Source organism: Gossypium hirsutum, chromosome D06 (genome assembly GCF_007990345.1).
Source record: "Gossypium hirsutum isolate 1008001.06 chromosome D06, Gossypium_hirsutum_v2.1, whole genome shotgun sequence".
In the NCBI taxonomy this organism is placed as follows: domain Eukaryota; kingdom Viridiplantae; phylum Streptophyta; class Magnoliopsida; order Malvales; family Malvaceae; genus Gossypium; species Gossypium hirsutum.
This window is the reverse complement of record NC_053442.1, coordinates 34,750,164-34,766,817: the sequence shown is the minus strand read 5'-3', so window position 1 is coordinate 34,766,817 and position 16,654 is coordinate 34,750,164. Positions and strand designations below refer to the sequence as shown.

Here is a 16,654-nt window from a genome sequence, read left to right as displayed (position 1 = left end):
ATTCTGATTTTGGGGAAATCAAGTTGCTGGAATTTGGGGTTTTTCTTGTCGGTTTGTTCTTGGGCAGATTCGGCTTGTGGGAAAACAATCTTGGAGTTCGATTTCGTCTTCTTGAACTCCAAAAGCAACTATTCATTCGTTCTTTAGTTCTTGGCTGTTTTCTAATTGTTTTTGGAGATTTCAATTTCAGTTCTGATTCGTTTTAATCTTTCCTTTGTTTTGATTTCAGATCTGTTCGTCTAGGATCTTTCGTAGGAGTTTCTCGTGACTTGGCAACTCGATCTTGGTCCGCGTGCGTCCCTTTATCAGTTTTTGTTGAACTTTATTTAATAAGTGTTGCTCTTAATTAATCTAGTTACTAGGATTATTTACTAATGCATGAGTTTAAGTTTATTTATTTATACTTCTTTAATTAACTAGTTGCTGGAATAGTTAATGCATATGTTTAGTTTATTTACCTAAGTTAAGTATTTATTCTTGATATGTTTAATTAGTGTTTAATATGCTTAATGAGTTATTTTAATGTGTTTATTGCAGGAGTTTCTTCAGCTCACAACCGTTACATTTCAAAGCAGTTACAACTTAATTGAATTGACCTTTCAATTGTTATTTGAATACAAAAGGAGCTGTTACAAAGGGGGTTTAATATATCATTTAAGGAACTTTTAAAGAGCATTATATACTCTTTAAATTTCGGCAGCAACCCTTTTCACCTACCAGCTATTTTTGTTCTTTCAAAAGGATAAATTAAGCATTGAAATCATCATTAAGGAGCTGATGTCTATTCAGCTAGCCAAGGGACAGTTCAAGAGTCATTTTTCAAGCCTTCATGGACATTCATTCAGCTGAATTGAAGAGAATTCAATGAAGGAGTTATTTGTTTCAAGAATGCCAAGAGACTTGAACTTTAATTCAACTTTTAATTAGCACATTAAGATGAATGCTTGTGACTATTTGGCTACCCTATTTTAGCACTATAACTAGGTGAAATCAGATTTTGTAATGGACTTTTGCTAAACTTTTTCCAATTTGTTTAATGAAACTTTGTTTCTGTAAGGTTAACTTCCTCTCCAATTTCGTACGAGTCTCGAGTGACTTATCTAGCGAGCTAGTGGCGTCATCTTGAACTTGTTTCTGAACTTATCACCATCCCTGGTGTGGCGCTCATCCATCTAAATATACCTTCGGTTCCTACTTTGCTAAGTAATGGGTCGAGGTCCATCAACCTATTCCCAACTATCACCTTAAACCATATAAGATTTGGGGTGATACTCGTTATAGTATCGAATCTTTCTTGATGTTTAAGTTCTATTATTCATCTCCATCACTTACTTTTTCTATCCTACTTCTTTGTTAAACCGAGCCCATCCAAAGTTATTCCATCTAAAATCCATCTATCTTTTAGCCACCTTGAACTTATTCCAACATACAATTCCATACTTAACCAAAATTCATCCATTTTCAAAACTGAATGAAACTTCCTTGTCGACAATTAAGAAATTAAGACGACTCGACTCACAACACCAAGGCGGATCGTATCAAGGATGGTATGAGCCTCTTACGCATTACGGCCTTCATCTCGACCCAAGTGGAAATTGGCCGCTCTTCATTTCTTCTCCGACTTGTGGTTAGCTGATCCCACCAGATCATTGCATTGTCAGAAAACTCAATGGCTGCTAACTTCACCTTTTTACTCTCCGAGTAGTTGTGACACTCAAAGACCAGCTCGATTTTCTTCTCCCATTCTAAGTATGCCTCCAGATCAGATTTTCCTTGGAATGGTGGTATGGATATTTTGATATTCTTCAAATCGTCATCAACACGTCCTCGTTCTTTAGGAACCCAATTCCATTGACCACGCCATTTTTCACTTTGATTTGATGCTTGGTCACTTTCCAAATCACTTGGATCATAGAGATCATCATCGGGGAGTCTGGCTCGCCCCTGCGCTTGCCTTGGTCCTTGAGGTGTTCTTTCCCGTTGGCCTCTCGCCTCGACTCGATCCAATCGTTCTTTGATGGACTCAAGTTCGTTTTGAAGCATTCTTTGGAATTCTCGTAAGAGAGCTTTTTGACCTAAATCGAGTACTCCTCCTCCTCCTCCGGGTGCGACGTTTCTTATGGGCTGCCTTTTGGTTCTTTTTGCCATAGTTCACTAGGGACTTCGAGACATAATATTTGACCTCACCATAAAAACCTCACGTTCACTCAGAAAGAAAAGAAAGTATGTCACTCACACTCGTGTTTGCACTCTTTTTTTAGCTTTTACCTCCTTTCTAATGTGCTCACACACTCGTGCCTTTTTCCACTCGTTTCTTCTCTTGTAATTTCGTATAAGACTCAGTGAGACTCAATCTCTAGTTTAGAGGGTCATCTTCAACGAGTTTACAAGGGAAGTTGATGTAAAAGGTGTTAGGTAGGCTGAAAGAAACGAGAACTTATTTTAGATGTGGCGTGAAAGGATGGAATGCTAATGACTAGGGAATTTGCTAATCGGGAACAACAAATATACACTTGCAACATTTTTTTTCGAATTTATTTCTCTCTTTTTAATTACAATATACTTGAAATATTCACTAATGCTTTTGTACATGAATTTTTTTCAAATTTTTTTTCAAATTTTTTTTACAAATCTAACCCGGGATTGTTCCGAATGTTTAAACTTCCTGTTTTAAGTAGCTCTAATACCAACTAATGAGATCTCGACTCGGTTGGCTGAGTTGAATCGTTTTCAATGGCCGATCATCTAATGATGAAGTTTTCGTTCGTTTTGTGAATGTAGGGATGATGTTCGGCTAAGGCTGGAACTAAGGGATCACTTGGGTTTTAAAAGAGTTTAGCTTAATGTTTAGGCTCGGCTATTAAAGAAAGATGAGTATAGGATGATAGTAAATTGATTGAGGTGGTAGATGGAATAAGTGAGCTTAAAAACAAGAAAGAACCAACACTATAATTGTTTGAGTGTCGACCAGTTTCTCATATATTCTTAAGATGGTTCAGTAAAAAGATTAATACGATAAACCTCGACCCACTACCTATTGAAGATAGGAACCTCGGTATAAGGGTTTGAACACCACACAATGAAGTAATGAGTTCGGTAAATCAAAGAACAAGATTGACGCCACTAACTATGTAGACAAAATTGAGAGAAGAAAATTCTTACAAAAAAAAAACTAAGTTCAATATTCAGATTTTCAAAAGTCTTTTACAAGGTAAAATAAGCCTCTATTTATAGGCTTTACAAAAGTTATCCAAATGGACACCTAAAGTAACTAAATGGACAGCTGAAATTTCTAGAAATTTTTAGGAAATTTCCTTGAAACTTCATGTGCATGGAGAATGGCAATGGACAGCTTCTAGATGTCTTAGTTCAGTTTATCAATCAAATGAATTGCTTGGGAGCTGAATTGCATTAAAATGGTTCAGCCATATTTGCTTGAATGCTCTTTAAAGAATGGCTTGGTTCAGCCGAATATTATTGGTAATAATGCGGCTGCTTGGGACACTTCAATAGTCATGTGGTGTGAACAAAGAGATTTGACTGGTCATGTAATGTGAATAAACAAAACTGAACAGCCCCCAATGTGAAAGGTATATTCTATTGGTGTGAACAGTCTTTAAAATGCATTGGGCAGCTAATTGGCGTTCTTGGAAAGCTAGAGAGTCTGGCTGAAAAGGCACTTGGAAAACTCCAAAGATCAGCACACCATTCATGCACCTTTGTCGTCCAAAGGGAGTGTACCTGCAACAAATAAATTCAGCAAATTAATCAAATTTAAGACACATTAATTCTGCAGCAAATGAACATATTAATCTGCACATTGAATTTGGCTAACATATTAATTCTTTGTAATAGCTTAGGACATATTTAAAACAAACAAATAATTAAGTACTAAACTTAGACATAATTAAAACACCTGATTAATTATTTGTCCAGAATTCAAACAAATTAATTAACTTTAATTAATTTAACTAGAGACAAATTAAATATTTATTCCAGCAAAATAAATGCAAACTAAAGTGAGCTAAAACGAGTTTAGTGAGCTAAGAACGAGCTCATTGAGCTAGAGTTGAGCTGAGTGAGCTTGAAGAAGATTGCATGGAGTGCTCATGGTACGGGGGTTGCGCGCAGACCAAGATCGAGTTGCCAAGTCACGGGAAACTCCTACGAAAGCTCTAAATGAACAGATCTAAAAATTAAAACAAAGAACAAGATTAAACTAATCAGATCTAAAATTAAATCCCCAAATTCAATTAAATGAGCAGCAAGGAACAAAGAACGAATGAATAAATGTATTCGGAGTTCAAGAAGATGAAATCGAACTCCAATAGTGAAATTCCACAAGCCGAATCTGCCAAGAACACCAAAACAGTAAGTAGATTGAAACAATCAGATTTTTAATTGGAAGATTAGGGATTTGGGCGGCAAAAAAAAGAAAAGAAAGAAATAGATGAAATTGAACGGTTCAAGAAGTGAATTTAAGTTGCGATTCGGTCCAATTGAACACCCAAGATGAATTGCCCAAATTTCAGCAGCCAAATTTCACCCAACAAAAAGAAATAGAAAACGGTAAGAACCCTAAATTTTGGGAAATTTTGAATCGATTAGATGCTGCCAATAAAAGAACCGATTAAATGAAGAGTTCTTGGAGTTTGAATCAAGGCTGAAACACAAACAAAAACAGCAAAGAAATTAGATATAGATTCGGCATCAACAGAAATAAAGAAAAGAAATTGAACAGCAAGAATAAAAGATAAGTCCTAAAGATCCTTGAAATCCCGAAAGATCTCACAAATCTCTTCAAACGGCTCTAATCTCCCCTCCAAAGAATATCGATGGCAAGAAGAAGGTTGAAGATGGCTCCCACAATCAAAAGATTGTTAAAACAACTTCTAAAGAAAACTTAAGAGAGAAATCTTGGAGAAAACTCAAAGAAAATTCTGCTCTCTCAAATCTGAAATTTAAGAATGAATCTAAGTGTTATGTACAAGGGGTGGCCGTCCATGCCTTTAAATAGGCCTCAAGTAATCCTAATCTAACAAGTAACTAATAAAATTAAACCTAATTAATAGAATAAAATAACGAAAAATTTGGCCAAGCATATATATGGGCTGTTTTTGGGCCGAATTTTACATGTATGTTCCTACAACTTAAAAAATTAAATTAAACAATTAAAATGTCTATAATTGGGCCCTTTGACATTTTGGCCTGATTTTCAACTAAGTATGAAGGAATTTCTTGATTGGGCTGGAATTTGGTTATTGGGCCTCGCCTTCAAGAATTTGGGCTCGTTATCCATCTCCTACCGAAATTGGGTCGTTGATGCTCGTAACAGAGATCCAATGCGCTTTGGCTGCAAGATTCAGTTTCTTGGACCAAGATTTCTAAGATTTGAAATCTTGATTTTCTTGATTCTTGAAATCGCTCCAAACAGCAAAATTGGGCCAAGATTCGGTTTCTTGATTTTCTTGAAAACAAGAAAGTGAATCTTGATTTTCTTGATTTGAGCCCATCACCTTCTTGAGCTTGGGTTGGGCTTTTGTGACTTGTATCAACTCGGCTTGTTGCTCCATGAACTTTCAAGAAGACCAGCTACGGTTTCGCTCCAAATCTATCAACTAGAGCTAAGGTTGCGTCCTTGAATCTCTTAGCCCGAGCTCAGGTAATTGGTCCTATAGGTAGCTCGAAGGGATCCATGTTAGCTCTTGGTAACCCTTGGGACTCGGTCGCATCAGATATGGTGGGAGAAGATGTGAGTTTAATCAATAATAAGAAATGAAAAATGGAAGAGGAAGAGAAATGAAGAATTTTGATCACCGACAGTGACAGTGGTGACGATGGCAGCTCGATGGTGATCTGGTGATAGTCCGGCAATGGTGGAGTAGTGGTCTGATGGTGAAAGGTTATAGGGGTATCAACGTAAAGGGGAAAAAGGAGTAAGAAAAAGAAAATAAAGTAGAGGAGGAGAAGGATCTACGGTGGCCTGTGATAGTGGTCACGGCGACAGTCGATGGTGGTGGAGGAAGAAATAAGAGGGAAAGGGCGGTGCTATGGTGGCTAAAAGGTGTTACAGTGGTGGTGCTATGGTCGTTTGTAGTGGAGGAAAGGAAAAGTTTAAAAGAAAAAGGGTGGCGGTTATCTTACTAATGGATGAGAGAAAAAAGTGAAAAGTGAGAGAAATTGGAGAACGAATGAGGTAGGGACAACAGAGGGCATGGAAGCTTAGTCAAATATGACTAGGTTCAAAGAATCACAACAAATAGGAAAGATATGAAATTTTGGCAAGGAATGGAGACATGGAGTAAAAAGGGGGATCATGCTCCCTTAACTTAAGGTAAGTTTGACCTATATTGAAGGAAAGGAATCCTCCTATTTATGGTGTAAAAGGGTGGACGGCAAGCACTTTAAAACATATGGAAATTTTGTATAAATAAATGAAAGAGTGTGAACACTAGGACTTGAACCTTGGACCACTAGGATAGCTAAATAATTATTAAACACACTAGACTACACATTCCTTTGTTCTCATTTTTGCACATACTATAGTAAAAATATATGGGATGTGACAATTGCAGTATTCACACTTTGGACGTTAGTACGTCCGGAGGCGGTTAGTCACTACACACCAACTTAATCATGACTTTCCACAATTGTGTACATTTACAAATGACCTATTCTTGTGCCAACCATGGGCCCAGAACTTCAAAATCATATCATCAACCATATTCATATACATATATCACCCTAACTTCTCATATCATTTTTGTTAAACTGAAGACGTGCTTCCATGATTTGTCAGTCCAGTTTGCAAAATGGCTTCCATACTAGAGGCATCACAAATAGATCTCCTTTTTATATATTACATATTACGTATCACATAAAATTTACACTGTATTCGCGCAACAAAAGGGTATTTACGTCAGAATTGACCATACTCACACAACATAACGCTAGTTGATACACACGTATAACTAGACACGACACCTTAACTTATCAGAAGCAAGAACACTTACCTTACACAATTTATATTACTTGGGAAAGTTTATAATACAAATATGTAAGAAGGAACTAACCAAAAATTCCAAAATAGGAATCTACTATGCAGGTCCTTTACCTTTATTGCTTAAACCTTCGCTAGCTTCTTGTATAACAGGTCATTTTTTAGTGATGACAAAAATAGTGGTTTCGAGACAATAAATTCAATGAGTAAATTATTATTAAATTATTTATTTAATGTCTATAGGAATATATTAAGGTCGTATTAAAATTTTGTTAAGAAATTTTGATGTTTAAATAGTTAATTAAGTAAATAGGATTAAATTGTAAAAAATGTAAAAGTTGAGTTCTATTTGTTAAAAGGGTTAAATGGCTTTAGAAATGAAACTTAATGGACTTGAATGGTAATTGTACCATATATGATGATAGTGGATGTACATGGATAGGTTTTAATTTAATTATGATAATTTTTAAAGGTTAATTAAGTAATTTGATAATTAAATTAAATGTTAATTTAACAAAAGATGAAAAACCTATCATCTTTTTCATTTTCTTCTTCCTTGGCCGAAATCACCATTAAAGGGGAGGAAGCTTTGATTTTGATTTTCTTCATGCATGGTATGTAGTTTTGTCCTATTTTTAATGGTTTTTATATTTTTGAGATCGTTGCAACTAGGTCCAGCTAGCCTGTACCTTTGTTTTTGAATCTGTTAAAAATTGTGGAAGTTACCATTGATGAATTTTGGTTGTTTGTGATGATAATTATTTATTTGAAGCTTTGATTGTGATATTTGGTTGTTTTGTAAAGTGATTTTTATTAGATTTTGATTTAAGGATTAAATTGTTAGTGTCAAAATTTCAAGATTTGATGTTGAATTTGATGTGTAATAAAGACTATTAAAGGGTCTAGCATAATTGGCTGTAAATTTATTATTAGAAAATGGTCAATTTGATGATTTTCGTGTTAGAGGATTAAATTGCTAAAGTTGTAAAAGTTTAGGGAACATGTGTAATTAATGAAAAATTAAGGGTCATATGCATTGAATGGAATGTGAAATATGTATGAGATTAATATATTGTATTTAATTATTATATAGAACAAAACTTGGATCAGAAAGATAATAACCAAGGAAAAGGAAAAATAGTGGATTAGTCGTTGCGTGTTGATCAACATTAAATAGTAGGTAAGTTCATAGTTTTTCAATATGTAAATGAATTTCTACTTGTGTTCTTATATTATGATTCTCTAATTAATATGATTATAGAAAATTATTGTATGAATGCACTTATGTGCCCCTGTTTGTACTTCGGTACCCCTAAATGCACTTACGTGCCTTGTTTATACTCTGGTAACTCTGAATTATATAGTATAGGAACTATATTTAATGGTATTTAGATTAAATGTTATACTATGTTCTTACTAAGCTTTGTAAGATTATATGTTCTTATGGATTATTTTGTAGATAATCATTGCTGACATTTTGGAGGGATCATTCAACCGGCTCACACTATCCATCTAAGTTAGTAGTTTTTGTATCTCCTAGGATAGTGGCATGTATATATCTATATAGATGGATTTGTGGTTGAAATGCTTAGGATGTTATGTAATGGTGATGGTGATTTGGATGTTTATGTTTGGAAGGTTATGTTGATTTGGTAATTGCAATGTCTTACCAAAGTATAAACTTTTGGTTACTTATAAGTGTATTTATAAAAGGTTGTTTTGGCATGTTTGAAATGGCTTGACAATGGTCATTGCTGGTGTGTATTGGCACTTATTTGAACTAGGTTTTTATGCAAGAAATGAGGTAAGGATGACTTGATTTAGTAAATGATGTTTGATGCAATTGTAGTGCCTTTGAATGACACATTGGTTAGATGATTTAGGATGATTGAAATGGCATGTTTATGTAAGTTTGAAGGGTATTTGAATTCCTTGAAAGTGTGCTTATATGGCTTAAGTGATTAGGTATGAAATGGACTTGTATTGGTTTGATTTCAGGTACATTTTGGGTTCAGACGGCTTGGAACACGGGCGTGTGACATAGCCGTGTGAGGCACACGGCCTGGCGACATAGCCATGTGTCATCTGAGAGTTCTTAGTGTACAAGCCAGTGAGTTACATGTCCTAGCACATAGCCTGGCACAGGGGCGAGTGGGGCTACTCAGAGAGTTACACGGCCTGGCACACGGGCGTGTGACACGGTCGTGTAACCCTACTCAGTGAGTTACACTAGTGTGGACACGGCTATATGTCCCTTGTTCGAAAGTTACACGACCTGAGGCTATGCCACACGGCCATGTGATCCCTATTTCTAATTTTTGCTACTATTTCCCTAACTTCCCGTTTTGTTTCAAATTAGTCCTAAATTGTCTTTAAATTATTTTTAGGGCATCGAGGGCTCAATTTAGGGATGAAATGTATGTGATTGAATGATTTCTGATATATTTAAGTTATTGAATGTTATGATGTTTAAATGTCTTCGATTGTACGTTAACGCTCTGTAACCCTAATCTGGTAATAGAGATGGGTTAGGAGTGTTACATCTTGAGCTAGATGAGAAAAAAATATAAATATCAGATCATTAAACTACAGAAATTAACATGCATGCATGAATCAGTAGCATGCAACCCAGAGTCAGGAAGTTCCCCTCCTTACAACTAGTTCTAAAAACCCATGCATGCACAATTGCAAATATGTAAATTCCTTCGACAATAACCTAAGTGTTTACCAATATTTACCAATAAGCTGGTACTAATCAATAGTGTCAACTAATTACTGAAAACCTTCTTCGTTTAAAGCTTTCTACCTTAAGGTTTTTTAAAAACTTAGAGGATAATTCAGGGAAGAATATGTGAAAGTAATACATACAGGCAATCGATATCATTATATACATTGGCAATGGAGACAAGGTTTAGTGGAAGGATCAGAAAAATCCCATTATTTCCCTTGATTCTCGTGAATAAACTCACTTAATATTTTAAAGTCTAATCATCTTTAGTGCCCTAGTTCAATTCTAACTATGTCTCAACTAAACTCCAACATTACTCGATGAGCCATCATATTCACATTAAACACGAAAACAAGTTTATCGAGCTATGAACTAATGAGTTCGCCTAAAACATCTGGGGTTGGCAGATTGTTTAACGGAAGAGTCCACCAAATCTCAGAGTTCTATGCACCACTTTCCTTCTTTTTCATCTTTCTTCTTTCTTTTCCTTTAGTTGATGTTCTATTCTTGTTTATGTTGGGACCGTCGGTACGCCTCGTGGCACAGCGGAAAAATTATTTCGACGATCCTCAACCATGGATCAATGTACGAGGAACGAAACGGATTGAAATAAGGCTGAAGATATACCTTTTTAACTAAAAAATAATGAAAAGGTGTTTTTGATTCGGTATCAATTCCAAGCCACAACTAAAAATGTCTTGACCTCTATGTAATCCACCAAGTCAAAGAACGAACAACAAAATTCTCTTGAAATTTTCAGAGAGAATTTTTAAGAACAACTGCTAGATCTCGTTTTTTGTGTTTTCTTGGTAACCCTAACACGCTAAGGGATTCATTTTCTTTTTATTTTCTTTGATATCATATCTTAGAAAATAAAAGGGGAATTATTCCCTTATTATTAGAGAAACAAATGGAAAGTCAAGAAAAATATTATATTCTTTCCCAAAGAATATCACTTTTCATGTCCTTTTAAATTTTGACTAAAATTATTATTATAACTTTTTATATTAATAATTTTGGTAAAATATATATAAGTAATATTTTGTATGAATCAAATTCATATATTAATTTTATCTATGTTCTCTATTTGTGTACAACAGGTTTGTACATATAATGTGTTTAATATTTAACTATCAAATTAAACAATTAATTTAATTCATGTGACAACTAAATACAATATCAAATGTATTTGGATTCTGTTTGCTTCAACTATAGGGTGTGACCTTGTAGACTCTTGTAATGTTGGGAGTAAAACTAGAACATTTCTAAAATTATAAGTAATGAGTGGCATCTAGCAATGCATCGTTGCTACCCAAGTTACAAGAAGTCGTGATTCGACATAACCTTTTCGTGATCATATTTTTCATGTATTATATCATTTTATCCTTAATATCTAAATTGGACACAAGTCATGGAATAGTCACACTTGTATAGTTCAATCTCATAATTCTTGATTTTCTAAGTAGACTACAATAAACAAATAAGTGTGTTATAACATATTAACTTATTTGAGCATGGCCATGCATTTCTAGTCTCACTCCATCAAGAGGCCTAAGATATTGCTCCCATTATGTTGGAGGGATAAATCCTATCTTGATCAACCATATCCCACTACATGGATTGTGGTATATCTAACATCAGTCTTTATAGTACAACCTGTTACAATAGACGTTTGACTGTATCAAAATATACAACTCACGATGTTAGGACAATGACGATCTCAAGCCTGAGAATCATATACATAGTTATCACTATGAGTAATATTGTGACTATTACATAATAATCCAAAAAACATACTCATAGCGGGTCAATCCGATATATTGTTCTCTAACACATACTCATGTATTGATTTGATATCCCTATGTCAATGACAACTCTTTGTCATCAATCAACTACACATTAATCTCAATGCATTATTTGTTGTCCTAGTCCACAATAATACTTGACTAAGGACTTTTTAAGAATAATCATATTTTCTTAAGACTTTATTACAATTTAGTTTATTTATATACACAGAAAAAGAAACTGAAATAATAATGGCAATGTCTTATATTAATAAACAAGGTAAAACGAGTATGTAATTACAATCATCTCATGATTGGTCTTTAGGCATACTATAACAGTTTAGTGTTTCTAATCTTTGATGTATTTAATTTCAGGTCATAACCCATCAAGAATAGATGTTCTCCCATCTTAGTTCATCAATAATCATTAAATAATAGGAGTTCTTTTCTTGCTATTTTGAATTCTTTTGTTACAAGATAGTTTTTATTTTACTTAATTCTTCATTCTAACAAACTGCTTTGTTCCATTGTTTACAAATTTGGTTGGGGGCTTCCTTGAAGTTCAAGAGCAGTTTCCTTTTACTCAAGAAACCCTAGTTTAATCATTTTTGGACTCTCTTCCAGTCACCCCTCTCTTTCTTTGCTTTTTGGTTTCCTTTTCAGTCAATTTAATTCAATTGCTAATCTTTTTTGTTTATTTTGTTTAGATCTCAATTCGGCAACTTCATCTCAATCAAGAACGACGCAAAACATACTCAAATACTTAGATCTTTATTGTTCTTAGTTTGTCGAACTAATTTATCTTCATTTCTTTTTATTTCATTCGATTTTAATCGTTATTCTTTCAGATATGTTCTAACTCATTGTTTTGTCTCAATTGGCAGCCTTAAATTTATCCAAACTCATCAAGAACAAGTCTTCTTTTTCAAATCGACTTGGACTCTCAAGAACTCTAATTTTTTAATTCGGTTTACTTGTTCTTTCTTACTTAATCATTAAGTTTTTTTATTTGTTGCCCTTCTATTTTACTTAGATCTAACTTGGTTAACTTGCATTTTAGGTTGTGACAAACTCCAAGTTTCCTCATTCATGCCCTAGGTCAAATCCACGAATTGGACAAACTTACAATCCTGCTTCGCAGGCATTCCTATCACTTAATCTTCATGAAGTGTAAAATAGATACATTGACATCTTAGTCATATAAAAAATATAAATATATAATATTTTTTTCAAAAGAATGTTGCATTCTAGTAAATATTATTATGAATAATTATTTGTACACTGGCAGTGAAAATTTTTAACTCCACAACAAAGTTGAGATTTTGTCACGTGTCTTTAATTTGTAATTAATAAATAAATAAAATATTTGATAAATTCTCAATCCCGCTTGTGAAATAAAACATTTCCAAATGATATTGTACTAATATTCCTATAAAGTACATGGGAATTTTTGTTTGATTTTATTTTTATAAAATATTTCCATTTAAAAAGTATTTTGAATTAAATTTATTTCCCAACTAGAGGTGAGCAAAACTCGATTCGACTCGAAAAAATTGAAAAAAAATTCGAATTTCGAGTTGAACGAATCGAGTTATTCGAGTTATTCGAATCAACTCGATTTTTTTTTTCAAATTTCGAGTTCGAATCGAGTTGAGTTTTCGAATTCGAATAACTCGAATAATTCGAATATCAAACTATAATATTTTACATTTTTACCTCAAACTCCCAAACCTTTTTACTTTTTCTTCAAAACTTTTACTCCCCTCCCCTCCCAACCCCCCAATCTACCCAAAATTCATTTCCCACCAAAATTTTACTCTCCCGTTTACTTTTTCTCAAAATTTTACTCCCAAAAACCCTCAAAACCTTTTATTTTCCCCTAAAATTTTTACTCTCTCCCACTTTTCCCCTAAAACTTTTATTCCCTTCACATCCCACCTCTCATCTACCCCAAACCCTCCCCCCTCCAATTTTTTTTTAATATTTTCCCTTCAAAATTTTACTCCCCCCTATTTACTTTCCCTCAAACTTTTATTCCCCAAAACTTTTTATTTTCCCCTAAACTTTTACTTCTCACCCTTTACTCTCAAATAAAAAATTAAAATTACCCAAAAAAATCACTAAACATAAATAGTAATAATTTTATTTATATCTACTATTTATATTATTAAATTAAATTTCACATTTTATATTATTTATATTATTGAATTGTTTAGTCATATTGAATATTTATATTAAAATTGAATTATTAATTATACCATAAAATATTCTTGTTAAAATTTTACATAGTGACAAGAATCTGAAGATAATTGAAACAACTAAGCAAGTAAAGAAGCTAACCAGTATATAAAAAATTAATAAATAAATTATGAGGTGATGAAAGTTAATAAAAATTTTGATTAAAGTGGACAAATTTTATTACGATGGATGACAGTGGTTATAAAGACCCAAAATTATTTTTTTAAAATTTAACTCGAACAAATATATTCGATTCGATTCGATTCGATTCGAATTCCATCTCACTCGACTCGATTCGAGAAAATTTCAAATAAAGTTAGGGTGATAAAATGAGATTCGAAAACTCGATTAACTCGAAAATTTTTATTCGATTCGATTCGATCGAATGCTCACCCCTATTCCCAACCATATAAAAAATTATTTGTTAAACATATTATTTATGAAAAAAATGAAAATTAGAAGTATATTATAAAATAAATTTTAAAAATATTTATCAAGTTATAAAGAAAAATATTCGAGTTACTAGAAAATTTTCCCTTTTATTAAGGACAAAAACAACATTTCATAAAAGTAATGCGTTTTGTTCATATAGTGAACTGTTTTATTTTACTACTAATGTTATTACAACTATTTTAATACTAATATACTAAACAAGGTTTCGGTCACTGATATATTTTAGTATTTGATACACTAACCAAATAAACCAGACGTTAATGATTTGGTGACCAAGGGCGAAAATCTGCTTCTGCAATTACTTTCATATGTAACGTAAGCTTCAGAGTTGAGATTTTGAACCAAGTTTTATGGGATATATAATGGTTACATGGAGCGCCAGGGTGCAGGCTATACTTGCAAACATTACTAGTTTTGAGTTAAAAAAAAAAGGACATTAAATAACTTTACTATGAATTCAAAGCTGTAAATCCGGTGGTGATGGCAAATTGATTAAGTTTCAACTTGACCCCGGGTCAAGCACAGGCAGCCTGCAATGTAGACTGATTGATTTATCCGTTTGATGAGTACCAGGAATGAAGAACTGAAATATCACGGTCAAACAAGAACCGTGCGGAGCAATCCCGTAAAAAGTACAGTCCGGCTTTGCCAGGTGACAGTGGAGACTCCTAGAGAAGTGCTTTACACTCACTTGAACACGCTGTGCATCTCCCCTCGAGATTGCCCTCTCTGACCGAGTTTGAGCACTCTGATTCCGATCATCAGATGGAGCCTCAGCTTGTTCACCAATAACCAACAATTTACGAAACTCCGCACCAAGTGTGATCAAAGTTGTTGAGATTTGCACATGAAGATCTCCATACTTGCTTATAGATACATTTAGCAGATCACCAACCTGCTTCATCCGTTCCACAAAGTTCTGCAGCTGGTTCGAGTCTGGAACTTGAACCAGAGTCTGGGGTATATCTTGTGCCAGTTCAAGTGCAGTTTGAAGCTCAAGCACTTGAGCCCTAGACAAAGGTTTTGATATCGGCACATCCTGAATGACAGCAGACTTGTAACCCTTGGTTTCAAAGGTAAGAAAAGGCATCGGCTGGGTACAATTGAGAGGCAACTTCTTAACCAATTTAATTTGGAGACGGTTGGCAGAAGGTCCATTACCAAATTCAGTACATATGCTTACACTACTCCGAACAGCACGAAGCAGAAGGGATACATCAATTGCAAAAGCAATGCGGTCCTCATTCTGACTTGAGATGCGATAGTCATCAAAGAGAGCTTCCTTTCGAAACTGTGCAATGCACTGAACCCCATCGCCATTGAGAAGGTTGTGAAGGAAGATAGCATGGTCTCGGGTGAGAAATAAGTGGCATATCTTGCCCATTTTGTCCAAGGCAGGTAGAAACCGCCTTTCTAAGAGATTCACCCCATGTTCGGTGAGAAATGCCTTAAACTTCATATTGGACTTGCTCTTTTCTTGCTACTACAGAAGTGTAAACCAACACACTGCTATGCGTTTGAGAGCAAAACAGAAAAACTTGGTTAGCACTCAATAGTGCGATTCAGCAGATGTAAAATACCTTTCAAATTCTTGAAACACAGTGATCAACGACTCCGTTCATAAATGGTTATCATATCAGTCTATATGATCATTAGCTACAATCTTACAGATTGCAAGAAATTTTCGATCATAGTTCACAAAGTTAAGGGCTTGAGTAAATTAGGGAAAATTTATCATAAACCCATGTTGTATAGAAAATTAATATTATTAGCAGTTTTCGACAGTAAACGAAATAAATTTTCCAGAAATATGCTACAGACAGCTTAAATTCAAGAAAATGAAGATATTTTTGTAGATTAATTGAAGTATAATTTCAGCAGAGCTAGTGACTTAGAAATAAAATCTTCCCAATTTCAGCCTTTTAACCTTGTGTTTGAATTCTCATTATAAATTACTATTGATGCAGAAGCCAGAAGTATATGGATACAAAAAGAAATAGAGATGAGTTGCTTCATTTTCTCAGGAAACAAGCGGAGAGCTTACCTTTGAGAAATGAAGATCGCGCCAAACCTAACCTGTGATGTGAGTGCTTGAAATGAACTGCAGGACGGAAATGGGCCAAAACATATTATATAGCATCTCTTCTATTGTTTTTCTTTTTTTAAAATAAAAATAGTCACAAATAGTGATTCAACTATCAAAAATTTCATTTTAAATAAATAAAAGTTTTACAATTTAAGTATTTATGTTATATAATTTAATTATTTTGATCAATTTTATTAAAATCATTAACGGTAACCTCACTTTACAATTAAAATAATAATATAATAACAAATTTAGTACTCAATTTTTATATATCATATCAGTTTAACATCATTTTAAAAAATTAACCCTCAATATTTATAAATAGTCTCATTTTTTTATTAATTCTAAAAAATCAAAGAAATATA

General features: G+C 33.8%; 1 protein-coding gene across 1 annotated transcript; it reads right to left on the bottom strand.

Annotated features, from left to right (window-relative positions):
• Positions 1–14,467: 14,467 nt before the first annotated feature.
• Positions 14,468–16,380, bottom strand: LOC107901791 (uncharacterized). The gene is made up of 2 exons (XM_016827936.2): positions 16,248–16,380; positions 14,468–15,709 (listed from the first exon to the last, which is right to left on the bottom strand). The coding sequence occupies exon 2, from the start codon at positions 15,660–15,662 to the stop codon at positions 14,703–14,705; it is 960 nt and encodes a 319-aa protein (XP_016683425.1). The 5' UTR covers positions 15,663–15,709; positions 16,248–16,380; the 3' UTR covers positions 14,468–14,702.
• Between the last annotated feature and the right edge of the window lie 274 nt (positions 16,381–16,654).